General features: G+C 38.3%; 1 protein-coding gene across 1 annotated transcript; it reads left to right on the top strand.

Annotated features, from left to right (window-relative positions):
- The first annotated feature begins 1,437 nt into the window (after positions 1-1,437).
- On the top strand, positions 1,438-5,839 carry LOC126379158 (outer dense fiber protein 3-like protein 2). The gene is made up of 5 exons (XM_050027812.1): positions 1,438-1,570; positions 1,964-2,092; positions 3,081-3,297; positions 4,665-4,854; positions 5,611-5,839. Exons 1-5 carry the CDS (start codon positions 1,438-1,440, stop codon positions 5,734-5,736), a joined length of 795 nt encoding a protein of 264 aa, XP_049883769.1. The 3' UTR covers positions 5,737-5,839.
- Positions 5,840-12,708: the final 6,869 nt, after the last annotated feature.

The following is a 12,708-nucleotide window of genomic DNA, read 5'->3' as shown; positions in this document are numbered from 1 at the left end:
CCGGAAAGTAATTTAATCTATTTTCACCTACAGTGCAACACCTCCGCTATTAATAGTCACAAAATATCACGCCAATTGGCGGCTTCGGTTACAGTAAGAGAAATGCCCTTTTCTGTGAGCTGTGGCTTCACCACTATTACAATTATCAATTTCATTATCTACCATATATACTATAATATACCTCTCACCACCATCTTCTTGCCGAGCTATAATCAGATTTTTGTTAAGTTCAGCCCCGAGTTGAAATACACAAACGGATGAGTTACCTCTGGCTCTAAGCTCATGAGCTTCCGCCGCATGGATCTTGTATAGTTCGTAAACTAGGTACTTCATTTACTTGTCACGTTATCGCTAGTAGTAACTACTTTTCTCTTAATTGGTCACTGTACTTTATAACCGAAATATAAATGAAATATTTGACTATTCCACGCGGCTCGTCATCCATGTCACATAAAAGGAATTATGTTGTAGGTAGATACCTAATATGATGGGCATCATCATCATCAGCCGTACGACGCCCACTGCTGGGCATAGGCCTCCCCCAAGGATCTCCACAACGATCGGTCCCGCGCTGCCCGCATCCAGCGGCTTCCCGCGACCTTCACCAGATCGTCGGTCCACCTTGTAGCGGGCCTACCCACCGAGCGTCGTCCGACACGTGGTCGCCATTCCAGCATTTCAATATGATGGGCATATATTAGAAGAAAAGAGGACGTGTGATTATTCATTTTACTATTACATTTATCTTGACACACTACTTTGTATTTTGAGGTAAAATCTTGTTTTTACCAATTTGTGCCTCTGGCAGGCCTGCCTGGCACAAAGGGGATTGTTTGCTTATCTTTGTATTTATGTCACTATAATACATTATGTAATACCCAGTAACGTAGTTTATTGCCAGTTTCGACGTTTTCCTCATCTGCGAACCACATACAACTGCTTATTTATGGAACACTCGCTATCCGTACCGGGTACAGGCAGGACTTAACAGTGTAATGGGAAAATAATGTAATCTCACGATTTAAGCTTCCAATGGCGTCCCATCCTGGCAATAACAGGAAAAATATGTTCAAAAGCGATTCAGTAAGTCCGAAAGTTGTTTTTTTTACTTAGCATTTTAAAACACAGGTAAGATTCGAGCCTCCGGCATAATCACAACTACTCCGGTTCGCGTAGGTCCGTGTTGCTCTATGTCACAACTATCAAGCAAAGACATTTTTTTATATATAACCTATTGTTAAAAGACCACATAAGATTTAAAAAAATACAACGTTATATTACTGTCAGTGTTGTCAATGAATGTCAATGCGATTTTTCACGCAATCTTGTAAGAAGCGATACAATTATATTCATTCACCCACAATTATATACGTATATTTGACCTATTATTTTACTTGTTGTTTTGTGTTTTTGGGAAATTGTGAGAAATAAGTGAAGATGCCTTGGGGTTGGGAGTGTAGGTCCCGGTTGGTGAAACAAGTACAAACGAAACCAACGGAAAGACGGCGCGTTCCGGGTGATGACCTCCAACTACCAGGACCTGGACAATATGACCCACCGGAAATATTCTGTTAGTAGCTACTATGGATTTCCTGTGAACATTGTACTGGATAAACTGCTTTTGGTAGTAAGAAATAAGAAAGCTATGAAGATATTTTTAATAATGTTTATGGTTTTATAGTGTGAAAGAATATTTAGATAGAGATAAAAATATTAACTAAAGAATATTATTCTTGGTTGACTGAGTATTTGTAAAATTGAAATCTATATAATTCTGTTCTTATTTGGATTTCTGAAATTGTAGAAATCAAATATTGATCTTGAGGTTGAATACACATGTGCCTCAGTTTTGTATAACATCATTATGTACTGTATTCACACAAATAAAGGTTTACTTACTTACTTACTTAAAACTATACGGGTTACAATGAATTATGTTTCTTAGTTTAAATATCATCTGCAGGTGGTAAAGGCTTCTCAAAAATAAAGCAATCACCAGCATACACATTCGGACACCGAACTCCCCTGCTCGGCAAACCGGCAGCCATGCCCAACGCACCCATGTTCAACATACAAGGCATGGCACGCAAAGGTAAGACAGAGAAACATTAGACCTCTGTATCACATTTAACTTATTTGATTGAACCTGCCTTCTGATTGAAAGCAATATCGACGACCTTTTTTTTGACGTGACTTATTGTAGATTTGCCGCAGATGGCATTAACTACTTGGCCGGACCTATATCGACAACCAAGCCTTCTAAGAACTAGGATTAAAGTAGCTTGGAAAAGTCTATACTATTTAGTTAGTGACACCGTAGCGAATACTTAGGGGGATGATTCAGATTATGATTCCGAGTTGATATCAAATGGAATTTCCTGTCGGAAAATTCATGAATATTTTGGTGTAAAATTCCACTTGATATCAACTCATAATCTTGGTCTGACTCATCACTCAAGTCTTCGACTTCCGCGACACAATGATCCCATAAGGGTTGACATTTTCCCTCCTACAGTGTTGGTCATTAGCGGTTTATTCACGCGCTTCTCTTCGGCATAGCAATCCCCTTAACACTTTAAGCTCAGTTTCACACTTATTTGAGCACTCTCATGTATGTTGTCTTAAAATTGCCGGATTAAGACGTTCAGGGCTCCTCAGAATCACGTCAAGATTCCAAAGTCCTTCCACCGCACCGGCTAAGATTACGTTACAACTCATCATCAACGTTCGCCTACGCGAATACAATCTAATTCGTGATAGTCCTGTTCGCGAACAGAGATTCTCCGCGGAGAATGTGTGACTAGTAATGTCTCGGGTTCCAATCCCGGTTCACGCTCTAACCCACTGAATTCCATTATTTAGGAGTTTAATTCATGTGTGGATCATAGATAAATGATATCACTGGCTCACCATATTACACGGGGCTTAAACATAGCGGCGAGGAGTGGATATTGTACACCTCTGCCTACCCCTTCGGGGATACAAGCGTAATGCTATATGTTACGACTATAATCTGTGGTGAGGTGCTTTTGGTTACTAACTACTATTTGATGATTTTAGTATCCCTTCCCTATTTTTAGGTTGCCACAGAATTACTCACAGTATAATAAGACCACACTGCATACCTCCCGGGTTCCGAATGAAGATACCTGGTCCAGGAGCGCACTCGCCTCAAGATCTGGCTCAAATCAAGCGACCTCCAGCGTACTCGATGAGAATCGCCGCCAAACCTCCGTACGAGCCTTATGACATGTGGACTTGCCCACCTAATATGTACAATCCGTATATACCGAAAAAGTAAGACAAAGCTTATTATAGGAAACTTTGGGTAAAATTCAGAACATTAGTATATAATATAAGTAACATGAACTGAGATTAGTATCTAAGACAACTCTGGTAAAGTATGTAGACTATATTACCTAAAATCTAGAATATGCAAGATATTAGTGACAACCGTACCGAATACTATACAGGGTGTTAGTGACATCAAAACGAAAACTTTGATACATGGTTCAGACCATGATTCTGAGTTGATATCAAGTAGAATTTTCCGTTGCAAAAGTATACACAAAGTTACATGATAATCAGGATGTCACATCACAATAGAGTGAAATTGTAATCAAGCACGACTCTAAATTACACTGGGTACAGAAAAAGCAGTAATTATCGTGGAAGATATCTCGGTACCTATTCATAACTACTAATTCTAAGCGTAACAAATTCGGAGCTGCTTCTGAGCTAAACTTATCTACGAGTGCACGCTAAGCTGGCTCTACTCTTGTTCAGGGACAGAGATTGTTAAGCCAAGTCAAGCTAAAAAGGCTTAAAAATTAACGACTGCAGCTATGCGACCACTAAGTAGGAACGTCCATTAGCCTACGTATAGTGGATTGCAACTGTATGACGGCTAAGGTCCTGAACACATGGAAACTGAACTATTTAAGCTGTTTAATTAACATCAACTCTTTCCTTCAATGAACTTACTAGTATAACAATTATAAGGCTGCGTTTCCATTGACGCGGAGATGTGCAGGAATCGACCAATCACCGTGAGGGAGAGAGGGACAGAGCGTCTTCGTTTTTCGCTCTCTCGAACGCTGTGATTGGTCAAATCCGCACATCTCCGCACAGCTCCGCATCAATGGAAACGCAGCCTTATACCTTTTCTAGTCAGATTTGGCAAACATGGAGTTGTATGGAATATTTATAAGGTTTCAATCGCAATCTAAATTACTTTAAGTCAATATGAAAGCGTTGGGCGCTCAACTGCGAAATAGCAGTGAATAATTTGTTATGAACCTATTCGTTTCATTATGTTTGTCACATTTTTTTTTGTTATTTATATAAGTTTGCGTTTGTTACTATTATAATCTCACCTGTTGGCAAGTGATGATCTGGGGGGTGAAAATGGCCATATCGAAGCAATTCATCTATGAAAGCAATATTGCTATTTGACATTTGTTTGCATTGCGCACTTACTTATATGCGCAAATGTCAAATTAGATGAATGGCTTGAGATGAATGGGTTCAGATAGTGGCCATTTTAACCCCCCTGGTCTAAAGTGGGACGTGCTTACATTATATTTCTACTTGCTTACCTAGCCTTGAAAACTCCCAAAATTAGCGTTTGTTAATATTTATTGTATTCCTGATTATATTTTTAGAAGCGCCCCAGCATTTAGCTTTGGGCCTTCAAGTCGACAATTAAAGCCACAGAACATACCAGGGCCTGGAGACCATGACCCCAAGTTTGAATACGTAAAAAAGACAAAGCCAGCATTCTCTTTCGGAGCACCATTTAGAAATCCAAGAGGATTTAAAACGCCCGCTCCTAACACGTACTGTGAGAAAAAGGTAAAGTTTATATTATTTTGCGGTAGCAAAAAGCCCCTCAGTCTTTTTAATATAACGCTTGTTCATAATTAGCGTATTGCGAAGCTATTTTTATCCTACTTAACACTGAAGCACTTTTGGATATTCAGAAAAAATCTGTAGCGAAAACCATTATGAAACTTCAACACATTACATAATGCTGAATAAGATAATTACACCACATATTTTACTTTGATAACACTTAAATATTATTATTTTTTCTATATCTTCTTTAATCTTTTTCTATCGTGTGGGTTGTGAGATGAATTACCAACCTCAGCAACCCTCAGAGCCGCCAAAGGCCCCTGACATGACTCATGTAACAATTACTGAATTACATCAGTAAGTAGTTACCAGGACCAACGGCTTAACGTGCCTTCTGAAGCACGAAGCATCTTACTTTCGGACAATCAGGTGATCAGCCTGTAATGTCCTAATCAAACTAGGGATCACAAAGTGATTTTTGTAATATGTCCCCACCGGGATTCAAACTCAGGACCTCCGGATAGTGAGCTCCATGCTCAACCACTGGACCACAGAGGCCGTCTCAGAGGCTGTCTTTAATGTTTAACATTTATGAAAGAACATAACACACGTGCAAGCAGTAAAACAACTTGCGAGCGAGCGGCTTTTATGCTGTCAAATATATGCTCTGTTTACTTATTAGTCCTAACTTCTAATTTATAGTGCGAACGTTATAATTTCATGCGTTTTTATATGTGTTCTTGTTCTTTGCAGTACATGTATACGAAGCCATCTACGCCTGCACCATCGTTCGGTATACGACACTCCCCTTATGTGGGCAAACCAGCAGTATACCTAAAACCTTCAAAACTGGAACTACTGGCAAAAGATCTCGCTTAATTTATGTATCGTATTGTGATATTAACGAATACAGCCATTATTTGTTTGCTGATAATCGTGTGTACATAAGTTATGAATGTTTCATTCGAAATTTTAAACCACTACGGCCTGGTAGTTGACAGACTAATGGTATTGTTTTGCAAAAACAAAGCAACTCGTTAATATCATGTAAAACATTTAATGTATTTTGATTTTTACCTAATAATTTATATTATACTTTTAATGTCTTTTCTTATTAAAAATGTTTTTTACAAGTTTTCTTTCTATAAACTTAAATGAGTTAACTTGGGGAACTAATTCAAAAACTAGTTGAAGAAATATGGCGCGGATACAAAGTGTAATTTAATGCCTGGATCCACTTAGAGGGGCGACCACCGGCCGCAGACCACCGGCCACTGGGGGACGGCATTAAAACACGATCAAAGTTATTTCGCCAAGTTTTATTCAAGCCAGAAGCCCGCTGATTTGTATGCGCGGAAGTGTTTTACTGCCCAGTGACGTAAACACTCGCCGACTTCAAGAGAGCCACTTCTAAAGTTTCTCCTGCCTATTTTTTGCGTGCATTTCATACTTTTGCTGGCGCCATTTTACGACCAACAAGGAAAAATGAACAAAGTCTAAAAAGGCTGTTTACGAAACTTGCTTTGTGCTGATGGTAATTAGGTACAGTAATAGGTACAGTCGGTACAATAGTAAGCTTTGACGCGTAGCTCTGTTTAGAACTGCGTTTATAGTAGTGCAGTAAATCATAGTTCATGATAACCAGTATAGAGACCTGTTACACGAGCGGGAGTGCTCGAAACTGTAGATAAACACACAGTTGAGCAAGTGCAGCACATGAGGTTGCATGTTCGTTATGAAACACTAAACCAACTGCAGATTCAACAATCTATACCCGCGTTTAAAATGAAAACTGACTAGTGCACGTAGCTGGTAGTCTCTATCACAAACAGACGAGAACACAGACCTAGTAGCAACTAGACTTTGCAAAATAGTACACACACTATTCTACCTCTAAACTGTGATGTCTTTGCATAGACTGCGACTAAAAAACAATCGGTAGGCGGAAGACAACGGTTTTGTGCATACATAAAGCAGCAGTAACAACACCTATATCCGTGAAAAAGGGTTCGACGATTTTAATTCAAAGAGTGAACCAGAACGGTCAGAAAGCGTATTAGCACCTGGAATTTTCTTACAAGGCCTGTCGCTTTAGACCTATTTTTATACGATTTCGACTCAACAGTGCGCTCTCAATTGGAAGGTTGAGTAGGAGTGTGTGCAAGAGACGATTTCATAATAATATATGAAACCTCATCCACGGTGCGATCGGCCTAAATCACTAGAAGCCACTCAGAGAATCACAATTTTTCCGTGCACACACATGTCACACTTGACTCAGTCTAGTCTCTCCACAGTCTGTGGTCGGGAGAACACAAACGTTGCAAGTCAAATACATCTCCGTGACTGGAAATGGCCTCGTCTCGCTCTTCTGTTGGTTTTCGATGATTAGGTTTGCGTTGCTCAAGTGATCAGCGTTCATCCTGTATTTGATGAGCGAAGTCAAACATTGATGGCCAACTTCAGTTTATTTGGATCCCACGTGCGTTTGTTTATTCGAATAAATTGCCTTCTTTTAGGTCGATACCGCAATAAAATTAAACTATGATAAGGAATTTGATACTAACCTTGATAAAATATTTTTTTCTAATCCAATCAAAAATCTATTCCCAACTTTTAGAATTCGGCATAAGGGGCAAACTCCACCAAAGCGGAGATGAGCTGAGCTGTGCTGAGGCGTTGACGCATGGTGTAAATTCTATTGATTATGCATATACATCTTATGCGTTGGTCGAGTGCAAAATTAATGCTAAAAACTGCCACATTAAAATTCCGTGTCTTCTGCGAAAGGTCAACTAATTCGCATGACTGAATACAAAATAACATAATTATAGAAAAATGGTCACCGACCATCGAGATGGAGATGACACTTGAAAAAGAAGAAGGCTCACATAGGTAGTTTATTTCAGCTCTGTACCATTTGTAAAACACTTTACCAACACCGAATACGTTTTATCTACCTAAACCTACACACAAAACAGAACACACTCAGAACCCGAAAACCCAAAACTTCCATCCCCCAAACTTAGTTTGGTTGATATTTCCGCAATTTTTGCCTCACGTACTTAACCGTGTTACGGGGGTTAACTATCATAAATTGGCCGTCAAACCGGTTCTCGTGGGCCCGAGTAAATGGCGTTAAATTAATCCGGCGGCGGCGAAGTGTATAATCACCCTCGCCGCGATCTCTGCCACGCTCATCAATCCATCAACTAGTGAGCTTCAAACTCTTATGTGGGAAGGAACTCTTGTATTAATATTACAGCATGTGTCAGGTTCTTTTTTACAACTCTTCTCTCCCTTCCGTCTAAACGGATACAAGACTACCCTCAGATGGAAATGGCTGCATGGTGTGTGCACAGAGTAGATAAGCTTGATTGCCGTATCGAAATACTCAATGGAACATGGAAAAAGTTACATTTTTATTTTAAGTATCTAATATATGTTGTAAAAAATATGAGTCATCTTTTCTACAAATTAACTTCAACTAAAAATAATTATTAACATAGAACTGAGATCAGGCCGCAAACTGACCCCACGATCTCAGGTTAGACAGCATTACTGACCTCACATGAAAATATGGCTTGCTTGATGAGTGTTAATACAACACTCATTTGTATATTATGTACCCTGGCCTGCAAATAAATGCTTTCTGTTTCTGTACGTGCATTTTCATGCGGTGTAAACATTAATTATTAATTAGTTTTAAGTTCTACAATTCAAACACGAACATTAGGATCTACGTACGTACATAAATACATCACGGCAGTTTTACGAATAAAAATGGCATATTATGCCATATTATACCAGGAAAGCGGAAGAACCAATCAAACTTTCCTCTTATTATTATACTGAGTAAAACATTTACCTTGAGCAAACTGAATAATCTTTTGTTATTAAAAAAATATATTTAATTAATAAACGTATTAATATAATAAACATAAGGGTCCACGCTCACACGCTTATTTGTTACAACAATGAGTTTGATGAAACAAATTACTGCGCAAGGACGAAACATTCACTCATCAACAAACAAAAGGTTTTTTGTTTCCCGAATTATTATCATCCTATTCATTTGCGTAGTAATTAATCTCCTTCGACATTTTAGCGACAAGGGCTTTGATCACAAAGGAGTAGCCGGTAAAGGGGTCATTCGAGCTTTGTTTAGTCGAAAGAGCAAAAGGAGGCTTCGATCTCTTTGTTTAGTTTTGAAATATCATCTGGGATGCTAACAAGTACCGCCGCCTTCGCAAGAAAATCTTTTAAAGGCTCAAAATTTTCAAAGGAAAAACGGTCAAAAGATAAATAAAACGAAGACGAAGACGGGTTGGGTGTATGGCTGTTCTTCCGGCCAATCTTTTGAAGCTTTCAGAAGAGTGATCTTGAAAGAGCAGGATAAGATTTTTAGCCAACAGTAATTAAGAAATCGAGCAAAAGTAAATAGCTTCACTTCAATTAGATTCTAATTTATCTTGTGAGTAATCAGAATTCAGTGAAACTTGATTAATCTTGAGTATCTGTGGCAATATTGTAAATGAAAAGCAAGCGTACGTGAGTGGAAGTGGAAGTCTCGCCAATGAGTTGTCAGCGGAATGCTGGAGGCTGGAATAGATTGCGCCGCCGCCTGGTGTCGAAGGGCCGTAAATCTACGCCGATAGCATTTCCACCCGGATTATATCTTTGCTACGCCATTGCTTATCCTTCGACGCGAACCATCGCAGCGTCCGCTTCGCAATCCTAATTGAAAGCCATCGGAAAATTTTGTACAATATTGTTGAATTATTATCATTCACTATTCAGTTCATTTCTATTTCCGCTCGTTACTTTGACATTTTCAATGGCGTTAGATAACCTTTTCATCGAACAGGAAATTGAAATGTTGACGGAATATGAGCGGGACGTGATTGTGCGATATTTCTCATGTACGAAATAAAAACGTGTCTATGCAATAAAACGATGGTGAGTGACATATTGTCGGTTTATTAACGTAATGTAATATTATTTGCGAACAGACAGCGCAATCCTAGCGTAACGCTATTTGTCAAGCGTTCATAGGCTTATTCTGTGCGAGGGAGAGCTCAACAACCTATTTGCATTTCTCATTTTCACCCCTCTTCTTAAACTCCCTCGAGAACAATTTTCACTCTACGCCACACGAGAACGTTTTTATGTTTTACAACCAAATCCCGTGGAATAATCTTTGAAGTAATCTCTACAGGTATGCCTTTCTACTTAACGAGATTGCAGTGAAGTGTCCATTTACTTTTCTTATAAAGCATTTAATTGCATCTATATTAAAAACATAAAGAAGTGTGCGATAATGGGCCGTTAAGGAAAATTCAACATGTATTCGCTTTGCTTTGAAAACTTAACCCGATATTGTATATCGAACGGCGCAGAAAGAAGAAAAGCAATAAAACGCCTATTTATTTGAAAGTCAACAAGGCTCGCAGTAATGAAATTCCTCGCGAAATATTAACGCATTTTTTCCAACAAAGAGGTGATGTATTATCAGGATGAAACCCACCCGCCGAGTTTGTAGTATCGTAACATTTTTATTTTATAGATTGGACGTCGCGCTCTGACTTTATTAAGCAAGCTTCGGCGCCTCAATAATGTAGGTACGCCTCGGTACATGCGAGCGAGCTATTTCGTCAGAGATACAAATTGAACGTTCGAATTCACACCGTTTGTCTCCCATCTCCGGTTTACATACAACTGCCGCATTTAGGAGACGACTCACTTTGCCATGTTAGCGAACAATGTCGTCTTGTTTCGTGATATCTTTGATTCTTTTCCTTGTACATCAATACTTCAAAGTGCTTATATGCTTACTGTATACGCATATATTTAATTGAGTTGTAATACTTTAATCTTCTTACCGTGTGGGTTGTGAGGTATTACCAAGCTCATCAACACTGGTGTCAGGGTTTTTAATATAACATTTTAATTTAATATTGTATGTATTCTTAGATTAAGGCTTATACTAATATAGTATGGGGCTCAGTTGTCTTAATTAATTAATTAAACAAATAAATTACACCATAAGCTTATCCATTGTTTTAAGTTTACGCGGTTATTATCCCCATTTAAACGCGGTAAGAACCCGTTATTATGTGTTTTAATTATCATAAGCTTATCTCTAAATAAACGCCAAACCAATCACATAAAATACGTTGATAATAAATCAAAACAACGCCTTTAATAACTTTTATAGAAAAAATATATATAAATCTGGACCACTTATATATCGGAATCCCTACAAATTACATAAGCTGTAACAGCATCGAAACAATCAAATCCTATGATCCCGCCCGTGTTATGCAAATCTCTGGATTATTCCGCTAACAGCACTGTGGGAATTCTTTCAAAGATTTATAAGAAACAATTTGTCTTTATATTTGGATCGATTGGGCGGTAATCTTGCTAGATAGATTACTTGGCATACGGCAAGCGTGACCCAACTGATCCCATTTCAATCCAGTGTCAATTTGAAATTTAGAACGCAGTACTGTGGCTGTGGTCCTGTGGTACATTGGCTGGCTTCTCAAACGGGGAGCGCCGGTTCGAACCCTGGTACCAGACCGGCACCAATTATTGCCCCTGTAGTCCAGTGATTGTTACAAAACACATGCTCAGAACGAATGAACCTATTTGGACCATGTTAGAAGTTTCACAGGCGGAAATGTTTTTATAAGAAAATGTATGCAAATAAACTATAGATTTAATTATTAAGGTACTTTTGGACGGCCTCCGTGGTCCAGTGGTTGAGTGTTGTGCTCACGATCCGGAGGTCCCGGGTTCGAATCCTACAAACCTCTCCACACGTATCAAATAAATTGGTTACAGATTTTTTGTTTATATTTCCTAAAATAATTTGATTTAAATACATCATCCATTGGATTCTATTTAAAATGTCTTTTAAAGTGAAAACCATTTTCAGAATCGACATCAGACTTTGCATAATACTTACAAAGGTTTGTGATCTATCGACAAACAAGTAAACACACTTTCAGTGGACCCTTGCTCGGCACGGCACCAAATCGTGTGAATAAGCCTGTCTGCGAAATTATGCACTGTATTTTTTGAGTAAAAGCACAAAGACAATTTAATTTAATATATTCTGTGGTAAGCAAACTCTTAGGACGGATTGGCATACGTGGCTATCTCTATACATCACTATTCGGAAGAATCTCAGAGAAATATTTTCTTGTTTCTTACTTTTTAGAGCTCGTTTTTTCCGTGGTCGGGTTTTAGTTTTTAGTATTTGTGATAAGAAAGCGCAATTGTTGATTGTGTAATGAATGTACAAAAATAGAATTAATACTTAAATGAAAAACAAAGTAATAGAAGCACGTTCAACAATCCTAAAGTAAAGTCTGTAAATGTAACAACTTGTATACATTAATATGTATTCATTCCAGTAATGATAAACAATTTATTTTTCTACTCAACAAACTTTGGTAAGTATATGTAAATAATTTTGAGGATTCCAGCATATTTCCATCTATCACCATGTTAAATAATAGGCGACACAAATATAAATACATTATAATATTTACATGTCCAAACAAAACATAACTACAAAACCCAAAATTATTTATTAAGTAACGGGAATGAGTAGATAGATATTAATGAATTGAATTATAACGTTCTCTGTACAAGGGTTAAAAATAAAAATCTTAACCCTAACCCTGACACCAGGGTTGATGAGGTTGGTAATCCACCTCACAACCCACACGACAGAAGAAGAGAAGAATAAAAACCTTGATGGTCACTCAATCTACTGTGTTGTAGGGACTCCATCCTACGTAGTTCAAATACAGGTGAGACCATGACGCATCAGATGAA

The sequence above is a fragment of the Pectinophora gossypiella genome, chromosome 2, assembly GCF_024362695.1.
Source record: "Pectinophora gossypiella chromosome 2, ilPecGoss1.1, whole genome shotgun sequence".
NCBI classification, from domain to species: Eukaryota; Metazoa; Arthropoda; class Insecta; order Lepidoptera; family Gelechiidae; genus Pectinophora; species Pectinophora gossypiella.
This window is presented reverse-complemented; position numbering and strand designations above follow the sequence as displayed.